Source organism: Salvelinus namaycush, chromosome 31, assembly GCF_016432855.1.
Source record: "Salvelinus namaycush isolate Seneca chromosome 31, SaNama_1.0, whole genome shotgun sequence".
NCBI lineage: Eukaryota > Metazoa > Chordata > Actinopteri > Salmoniformes > Salmonidae > Salvelinus > Salvelinus namaycush.
This window is the reverse complement of record NC_052337.1, coordinates 16,288,952-16,299,266: the sequence shown is the minus strand read 5'-3', so window position 1 is coordinate 16,299,266 and position 10,315 is coordinate 16,288,952. Positions and strand designations below refer to the sequence as shown.

At 46.1% G+C, this 10,315-nt stretch overlaps 1 protein-coding gene across 1 annotated transcript in view; it reads right to left on the bottom strand.

Annotated features, from left to right (window-relative positions):
- Positions 1–3,676: 3,676 nt before the first annotated feature.
- Positions 3,677–10,315, bottom strand: part of LOC120026249 (corticotropin-releasing factor-binding protein-like) — an 8,643-nt gene continuing 2,004 nt past the window's right edge. The window contains exons 4-7 of the mRNA XM_038971068.1: positions 9,641–9,851; positions 8,478–8,626; positions 7,925–8,042; positions 3,677–4,397 (exon numbers count right to left, since the gene is read on the bottom strand). Of these exons, the coding sequence (XP_038826996.1) occupies positions 4,243–4,397; positions 7,925–8,042; positions 8,478–8,626; positions 9,641–9,851 (633 nt within the window). The 3' untranslated portion in view covers positions 3,677–4,242. The remainder of the gene's footprint in view (positions 4,398–7,924; positions 8,043–8,477; positions 8,627–9,640; positions 9,852–10,315) is intronic.

Genomic DNA, 10,315 nt, shown 5'->3' with positions numbered 1-10,315 from the left:
TTCCAGACTCATATTAAACATCTCCAATCCTAAATTAAATCTATAATCGGCTTCCTATTTCGCAACAAAGCCTCCTTCACTCACGCCGCCAAACATACCCTCGTAAAACTGACTATCCTATCGATCCTCGACTTCGGCGATGTCATTTACAAAATAGCCTCCAACACTCTACTCAGCAAACTGGATGCAGTCTATCACAGTGCCATTCGTTTTGTTCTCTGCTGCCAATGACTGGAACAAATTGCAAAAATCGCTGAAGCTGGAGACTTTCTCTCACTAACTTAAAACATCAGCTATCTGAGCAGCTAACCGATCACTGCAGCTGTACATAGCCCATCTGTAAATAGCCCATCCATTCTACCTACCTCATCCCCATATTGTATCTATTTACTTTTCTGCTCTTTTGCACACCAGTATTTCTACTTGCACATCATCATCTGCACATCTATCACTCCAGTGTTAATTTGCTAAATTGTAATTACTTCGCTACTATGGCCTACTATTGCCTTACCTCCTCACGCCATTTGCACACACTGTATATAGACTTTATTTTTTTTCTATTGTGTTATTGACCGTATGCTTGTTTATTCCATGTGTATCTCTGTGTTGTTGTTTGTGTCGCACTGCTTTGCTTTATCTTGGCCAGGTCCCAGTTGTAAATGAGAAATTGTTCTCAACTAGCCTACCTGGTTAAATAAAGGTGGGGAAAAAAACATATCAAAGCTGCAGGCTAAAGTTAAATCTAGACTTGGTTTCTTATATCGTAATCGCTCCTCTTTCACCCCAGATGCCAAACTAACCCTGATTCAGATGGCCATCATACCCATGCTATATTACGGCGCCATCATTTATATATCAGCAGGTAAGAGTGCTCTCGAGCGGCTAGATGTTCTTTACCATTCGACCATCAGATTTGCCACCAATGCTCCTTACAGGACACATCACTGCACTCTATACTCCTCTGTAAACTGGTCATCTCTGTATACCCGTCACAATACCCACTGGTTGATGCTTATCAATAAAACCCTCTTAGGCCTCACTCTCCCCTATCTGCTGAGATATCTACTGCAGCCCTCATCCTCCACATACAACACCCGTTCTGCCAGTCACATTCTGTTAAAGGTCCCCAAAGCACACACATCCCTGGGTCGCTCCTCTTTTCAGTTCGCTGAGGCTAGCAACTGCAACGAGCTGCAACAAACACTCAAACTGGACAGTTTTATCTCAATCTTTTCAGACTCAATCATGGACACTCTTACTGACAGCTGTGGCTGCTTTGTGTGATGTATTGTTGTCTACCTTCTTGCCCTTTGTGCTGTTGTCTATGCCCAATAATGTTTGTGCCATGTTTTGTGCTGCTACCATGTTGTTTTGCTACCATGTTGTTGTCATGTTGTGTTGCTACCATGCTTTGTTGTTGTCTTAGGTCTCTCTTTATGTAGTGTTGTCTCTCTTGTTGTGATGTGTGTTTTGTCCCATATTTATATTGTATTTATTTTAAATTTTTAATCCCAGAACCCCGTCCCCGCAGGCCTTTCGCCTTTTGGTAGGCCGTCATTGTTAATAAGAATTTGATCTTAACTGACTTGCCTAGTTAAATAAAGGTTAAGTAAAATAAAAATAGAGTGGCCACATGGTGTGTTGTGGGGCAGTGCTGTGTGGGGCGGTGCGGTGCTGTGTGGGGCGGTGTGGTGGGGGCAGTGCTGTGTGGGGCGGTGCGGTGCGGTGTGGAGCGGTATGGTGGGAGCGGTACTGTGTGGGGCGGTGTGGTGGGAGCGGTGCGGTGTGGTGGGGGCGGTGCGGTGTGGGGCGGTGTGGTGGGGGCAGTGCTGTGTGGGGCTGTGTGGTGGGGGCAGTGCTGTGTGGGGCGGTGTGGTGGGGGCAGTGCTGTGTGGGGCGGTGTGGTGGGGGCAGTGCTGTGTGGGGCGGTGCGGTGCGGTGTGGAGCGGTATGGTGGGAGCGGTACTGTGTGGGGCGGTGTGGTGGGAGCGGTGCGGTGTGGTGGGGGCGGTGCGGTGTGGGGCGGTGTGGTGGGGGCAGTGCTGTGTGGGGCGGTGTGGTGGGGGCAGTGCTGTGTGGGGCGGTGCGGTGCGGTGTGGAGCGGTATGGTGGGAGCGGTACTGTGTGGGGCGGTGCGGTGTGGAGCGGTATGGTGGGAGCGGTACTGTGTGGGGCGGTGCGGTGTGGAGCGGTATGGTGGGAGCGGTACTGTGTGGGGCGGTGCGGTGTGGAGCGGTATGGTGGGAGCGGTACTGTGTGGGGCGGTGCGGTGTGGAGCGGTATGGTGGGAGCGGTACTGTGTGGGGCGGTGCGGTGTGGAGCGGTATGGTGGGAGCGGTACTGTGTGGGGCGGTGCGGTGTGGAGCGGTATGGTGGGAGCGGTACTGTGTGGGGCGGTGCGGTGTGGAGCGGTATGGTGGGAGCGGTACTGTGTGGGGCGGTGCGGTGTGGAGCGGTATGGTGGGAGCGGTACTGTGTGGGGCGGTGCGGTGTGGAGCGGTGTGGTGGGAGCGGTGCGGTGTGGTGGGGGCGGTGCGGTGTGGGCGGTGCGGTGTGGGGCTGTGTGGTGCGGCAGGTGTCTCACTGTGATAATACACACTGACCTTTAATCAAGCCAGCGCTTGTCAGCAACACCATGTTCCGCTGTCCTCCCTATATGCACGCACGCACGCACGCACACACACACACACACGAGGTTAAACTGTGATGCATGACTAAGCTGGTAATTGCAGCTTATCCGCCAGAACAGCTACAAGTAACTATATCCCCCTCTTCCTTCCTCCTTTTCTCTTTCTCTCTTATCCTCCTCGCCTCACTTCCCCTCCTCCTCTCCTCTGCTTTCCTTCCTTCCCCCTCTTCTCTTTTCTTTTCCTGCTCTCCATCTTTCCTCTGTTCTGCTCTCTTTGCCTTCTTCTCTTCACCCCCCTTGTCCTCTCCTTATTCTCTTCCATAATAATGGTATGAGAGGTTAGAACTGTTTATTATGTTTGTTAAGTCACTGTTATGACAGTGATATGTAGATCATAACATAGGGTTGTTTTGCAGCTCAACTCAACGCTCTGTCCAACAGCAACAGTCAAAGCATCCCAGTTTAACTCTGAAAAATGTATAAGAGCAGCTCTCTTCTGATAATTGTATATGCATACAGACACACATGACCCTAAATTAACAATGAAGCTTTTAACCTTGGACCCTTGATATCCAAAGTAGCCTGCTTCTAAAAATGGCTCATCAAGATAATGTGTTATTGGTTTGTTTGATGTGCGATGTGGTTTAATACTCCAAATCAATGTACGAATAATTTAAAGTATTAATACATTCTAATCTAAATGTAAGCATGAACTGGAGAGATTTCTCTTCAAGATATGGAATGACTTTGATATTACAGTGCTATTTGAGGGAACTCAAGTCTCAAGAACTCAAATCTTATTAAAATCATATTAAAGTCAATATCAATGTAAGGATATTTCAGTGTAATGGTGAACTGGAGTGGCTTTTCTTGTTAGGTTGAGACGTGACTGATGCCGATATCGTCCACTTCTCTTCATTGTGTCCCCCCCACCATCCTCCTAGCATTCTTCCTGACAACAAGCCCTGTTTAGTTCTGTATAATTGAACTGATTAGAAAATTAAACGAATTATCAGCTCCAATGAGTGCTTTATCATGCGGCTCAGTTTTATTACAAAAAAATTGTTTGATACAAATAAATATAGATAACAGCAATGAACATGTATTTAACATACTCTATTGAACACTTGCCTCCGGCCACAGTCCCAAAACGACACACATTGTCTCCCAAAATAAATAGAAAGAAACATTCAGTTTTTCAACACCCTTCCTTGTAAAGAACGTGAACCAAAACACCCTGCTAACACCCTCACTGGTCTGTTTTCACTGGCATTCATAGAATCAAACCAATAGCAGAACTGCCCACAAACACAAAATAACACTTTATTAAGCTTGAGCACCAGCCACAATTCATTTAACATATAGTGAAGGAAAAAAACGAATGAGGTAAAAAATAAATCAATCTGTTTAAATTCAAAAAGGAGTACAGAACAGAACGTTATGGCAATCCTCAGGATGTTTTTCTGTAATCAGTATCATGGTAGATTTGGCAGCCAGTGATGGGTGGTCCCCATTAGCTAGGTGGTAGATAGAGAGATAGATAGAGAGAGCTCAGCCAGTGATGGGTGGTCCCAATTAGCTAGGTGGTAGATAGAGAGATAGATAGAGAGAGCTCAGCCAGTGAAGCAGAAATCCTCCACACTGTTCACCTTGATCCTCTGCAGCTCCTGCCGGTCCAGTAGCCGGTACTGGAACGCCACCCGGTTGACAAACCTACCGCTGGACACCATTCTCACCACAGTGTTGTCACAACCTATCTTCATCTGGGCTGAAGGATGAGGAAAGGAGAAAGAGAGAAAAAAACTGGCAGACATGAATAACAGGTTGGAGAGTGTGTCAGCAAAAATAAGACTTTCCATTCAACAATGGATCATAAAGATTTACTCTTAGGCTGCGTTTAGACAGGCAACCCTATTCTGATCTTTTTTCAGTAATTGGTCTTTTGACCAATTAGATCTGAAAAAGATCTGATGTGAAAAGATCTGATGTGATTGGTCAAAAGACCAATTAGTGGGGAAAAAAGATCAGAATTGGGCTGCCTATGTAGGCTTAGATATACAGTATTACGATATTGATTGTGTGGGTAGTAGAGATCTACTATAGTCAGCATGGTGATGGTGTGGGTAGTAAAGATCTACTCTAGTCAGCATGGTGATGGTGTGGGTGGTAAAGATCTACTCTAGTCAGCATGGTGATGGTGTGGGTAGTAGAGATCTACTATAGTCAGCATGGTGATGGTGTGGGTGGTAAAGATCTACTCTAGTCAACATGGTGATGGTGTGGGTAGTAGAGATCTACTCTAGTCAACATGGTGATGGTATGGGTGGTAAAGATCTACTCTAGTCAGCATGGTGATGGTGTGGGTAGTAGAGATCTACTCTAGTCAACATGGTGATGGTGTGGGTGGTAAAGATATACTCTAGTCAACATGGTGATGGTATGGGTGGTAAAGATCTACTCTAGTCAACATGGTGATGGTGTGGGTGGTAAAGATCTACTCTAGTCAACATGGTGATGGTGTGGGTAGTAAAGATATAGTCTAGTCAGCATGGTGATGGTGTGGGTAGTAGAGATATAGTCTAGTCAGCATGGTGATGGTGGTAAATATCTACTCTAGTCAGCATGGTGATGGTGTGGGTAGTAAAGATCTACTCTAGTCAACATGGTGATGGTGTGGGTGGTAAAGATCTACTCTAGTCAGCATGGTGATGGTATGGGTGGTAAAGATCTACTCTAATCAGCATGGTGATGGTGTGGGTGGTAAAGATCTACTCTAGTCAACATGGTGATGGTGTGGGTAGTTAAGATCTACTCTAGTCAGCATGGTGATGGTGTGGGTGGTAAAGATCTACTCTAGTCAGCATGGTGATGGTGTGGGTAGTAAAGATCTACTCTAGTCAACATGGTGATGGTGTGGGTGGTAAAGATCTACTCTAGTCAGCATGGTGATGGTGTGGGTAGTAAAGATCTACTCTAGTCAGCATGGTGATGGTGTGGGTAGTAAAGATCTACTCTAGTCATCATGGTGATGGTGTGGGTGGTAAAGATCTACTCTAGTCAGCATGGTGATGGTGTGGGTGGTAAAGATCTACTCTAGTCAGCATGGTGACGGTGTGGGTAGTAAAGATCTACTCTAGTCAGCATGGTGATGGTGTGGGTAGTAGAGATCTACTCTAGTCAGCATGGTGATGGTGTGGGTGGTAAAGATCTACTCTAGTCAGCATGGTGATGGTGTGGGTAGTAAAGATCTACTCTAGTCAGCATGGTGATGGTGTGGGTAGTAAAGATCTACTCTAGTCAGCATGGTGATGGTGTGGGTAGTAAAGATCTACTCTAGTCAACATGGTGATGGTGTGGGTAGTAGAGATCTACTCTAGTCAACATGGTGATGTGTGGGTAGTAGAGATATAGTCTAGTCAGCATGGTGATGGTGTGGGTGGTAAAGATCTACTCTAGTCAACATGGTGATGGTGTGGGTAGTAAAGCTCTACTCTAGTCAACATGGTGATGGTGTGGGTAGTAGAGATCTACTCTAGTCAGCATGGTGATGGTGTGGGTAGTAGAGATCTACTCTAGTCAACATGGTGATGGTGTGGGTAGTAGAGATCTACTCTAGTCAACATGGTGATGGTGTGGGTAGTAGAGATATAGTCTAGTCAGCATGGTGATGGTGTGGGTGGTAAAGATCTACTCTAGTCAACATGGTGATGGTGTGGGTAGTAGAGATCTACTCTAGTCAACATGGTGATGGTGTGGGTAGTAGAGATATAGTCTAGTCAGCATGGTGATGGTGTGGGTGGTAAAGATCTACTCTAGTCAGCATGGTGATGGTGTGGGTAGTAAAGCTCTACTCTAGTCAACATGGTGATGGTGTGGGTAGTAGAGATCTACTCTAGTCAACATGGTGATGGTGTGGGTAGTAGAGATCTACTCTAGTCAACATGGTGATGGTGTGGGTAGTAGAGATATAGTCTAGTCAGCATGGTGATGGTGTGGGTGGTAAAGATCTACTCTAGTCAACATGGTGATGGTGTGGGTAGTAAAGATCTACTCTAGTCAGCATGGTGATGGTGTGGGTAGTAAAGATCTACTCTAGTCAACATGGTGATGGTGTGGGTAGTAAAGATCTACTCTAGTCAACATGGTGATGGTGTGGGTAGTAGAGATCTACTCTAGTCAACATGGTGATGGTGTGGGTAGTAGAGATATAGTCTAGTCAGCATGGTGATGGTGTGGGTAGTAAAGATCTACTCTAGTCAACATGGTGATGGTGTGGGTAGTAGAGATCTACTCTAGTCAACATGGTGATGGTGTGGGTAGTAGAGATATAGTCTAGTCAGCATGGTGATGGTGTGGGTAGTAAAGATCTACTCTAGTCAGCATGGTGATGGTGTGGGTGGTAAAGATCTACTCTAGTCAGCATGGTGATGGTGTGGGTAGTAAAGATCTACTCTAGTCAACATGGTGATGGTGTGGGTAGTAGAGATCTACTCTAGTCAACATGGTGATGGTGTGGGTAGTAAAGATCTACTCTAGTCAGCATGGTGATGGTGTGGGTAGTAGAGATATAGTCTAGTCAGCATGGTGATGGTGTGGGTGGTAAAGATCTACTCTAGTCAGCATGGTGATGGTGTGGGTAGTAGAGATATAGTCTAGTCAGCATGGTGATGGTGTGGGTGGTAAAGATCTACTCTAGTCAGCATGGTGATGGTGTGGGTAGTAAAGATCTACTCTAGTCAGCATGGTGATGGTGTGGGTAGTAAAGATCTACTCTAGTCAGCATGGTGATGGTGTGGGTAGTAAAGATCTACTCTAGTCAACATGGTGATGGTGTGGGTGGTAAAGATCTACTCTAGTCAGCATGGTGATGGTGTGGGTGGTAAAGATCTACTCTAGTCAGCATGGTGATGGTGTGGGTAGTAAAGATCTACTCTAGTCAGCATGGTGATGGTGTGGGTAGTAAAGATCTACTCTAGTCAACATGGTGATGGTGTGGGTAGTAAAGATCTACTCTAGTCAACATGGTGATGGTGTGGGTAGTAAAGATCTACTCTAGTCAGCATGGTGATGGTGTGGGTAGTAAAGATCTACTCTAGTCAACATGGTGATGGTGTGGGTAGTAAAGATCTACTCTAGTCATCATGGTGATGGTGTGGGTGGTAAAGATCTACTATAGTCAGCATGGTGATGGTGTGGGTAGTAAAGATCTACTCTAGTCAACATGGTGATGGTGGTGGTGATGCTGATGGTGTGGATGATGGTGTTAGTGATGGTGTGGATGTGGGTGCTGCTCACCGGGGCCGTTGAAGTTGTAGCAGAGGTCAGCTACTGGGAACATCTTAGACGGGTCCATCCCGTTCCCTCCCAGCAGCTCCACAAAGTCCCCTGCTCCAGCACAGCCTGGCATGGACTTCTAGAGAGAAAGAGACCAGCTCAATGGATTAACAAGCATTTTTACTTCCCTTCATACCCTTCTTTTTTCTGTCTTTACACATTTCCCAACACACTCTTCTCTGATGACTCAAAGCATCCCCTCATCATCCCTGGGAGCTAACACAAGTCTTTAGGTCTTTGGCAGGGAAGTTCACTAAACCACATCCCCTACAACTGCCTTAACATCTAAGCCCCCTTCACTCAAATCTGGACCTTGAAGCCAGAAGCACTGCTGTTTTCTTTATTCTTACCCTCTAATCAGGAACTGTTTGATTTAGACCTGTGATGCATGGTGAGTGGAATTTCTGGCCAATCAGTGAGTGGCATTAATCAACCAAATAACAGTGCTGCAGACCTCCAGACTCAGATGTGAGTAGCTCTGTTCTATGTGGTGATGTCCCTGCTCAGGGCTCACCTTGATGGGGAAGTCGTTGAGGTGTCCCAGGCTGAGCTCAGCGATCTTGATCTCCACGGGGTAGATGATGGAGAAGCTGCAGTTCCTGTGCTGCTGGGGTATCACCATGGTGAAGCTGCCCTCTGGTGTCTGGGAGATGATATTACAGGCTGTGGGGGAGGTGGGCAAGGGGGGTATGACTGTCTGTAGACTTTCCATACATGTTGATCTTCATATAGCACAGCATTTATCAATTTACAGTACTTGTGTAAAATTGCTTAGTAAACAAATGCAAAACACACACACACACACAGAAACACGTACGACTTAGAAGTAGGCAGCTTTGTGCTTGGTACATATGCCAGCTAGAGAACACACACTGCTAGGTGCTTGAAATTCCTTCACTCTCTGTACCATAACAGGTACCCTATCTATTAAGCGTGTTTAGCCAGTAACCTAAAGGTCGCTGGTTTGAATCCCTGAGCCGACTAGGTGAAAAATCTGCCGATGTGTCCTTGAGCAAGGCACTTAACCTTTATTGCTCCTGTAAGTCGCTCTGGATGAGAGCATCTGCTAAATGACTAAAATGTAGTAATACATCCCTGTTGCGCACCCTTGATCTTAATACTTAGTTGAGCTTCTACACCTGCATTGCTTGCTGTTTGGGGTTTTAGGCTGGGTTTCTATACAGCACTTTGAGATATCAGCTGATGTAAGAAGGGCTATATAAACACATTTGATTTGATTTGATACACATGCTTAGCCACAACTTACTCTGAAATCTCTCACTAACATGACCCAGCGACAATAATATTATTACAGACAGTATTGGCATGCATCACTACCCTCACATTATAAGACTTTTGTACAACCTAAAGTGTTACTAAAGCATTAACACACTACCCTGGCATTATAGCGTGTGATAAAGCATTAAAACAGTACATTGGCATGCTGCCCAATGTTAGCACACTTAATGGACGAGGAACTCTGCCAGACAGGCATTAGGTTCTATCATCAATGATAGCTGTTAAAGTACTCCAGCACACACATTTAACTCAGCATGTTTATCTATACATCGAGTCACTATTGTCGGACACTATATTCGGACACTAAGTATATAAGTAAAATCCTCAAGGCCATTAACAGTAAGACTGGCCATCAGGCTGGTGCAGGTTTCTACTCACGGAAAGGGTTGATGGGTTTCCTGACAGTCAGCGTGAAGGAGCTGCCGACGGTGTGAACACGGAAGAACACCATTGCAACGTTCTGAGATGACCGTACGGTTCTCCTGACAGTCCCGGAGTCGCAGTAGTCTACGTAGCGTTCCATCAGCGGCAGGGCGTGATCCTGGGAACTAGGGAACTTCTCTCCCTTCATCACCCAGCCGTCAAACACCTGGAAGAGGAGAGGGAGAGAGGAGAGGGGAGAGGGGAGAGGAGAGAGGAGAGAGGGGAGAGGGGAGAGGGGAGAGGGGAGAGGGGAGAGAGGAGAGAGGAGAGGGGAGAGGGGAGAGAGGAGAGGGGAGAGAGGAGAGGGGAGAGAGATGTAGACTTAATCAAAACCATTCAATCAAACCCAGTTATCTCTGTAAGGAAAATGGCCAGGATTCCAATAAATGCAGTTGAACGACCTGTGCACTGTGATTGACTTTTAAAGGCGATTTCCGTTTAAGCTGGTGTCTTAATCAGGAAGAGACTCTCTGTTATGTCAGTCTGTGTTTAAATCCAGGGTGGGACTTAACTGTAACCTTAGCACGGATTTACAGAGTAAAGTAAGAAAACAACACAGGAAAATACTCTATTTTCCCCCTGGTGACGGCATCTGCTAAGTGGCTATATATTTTAGTGGTAGGCTATTTA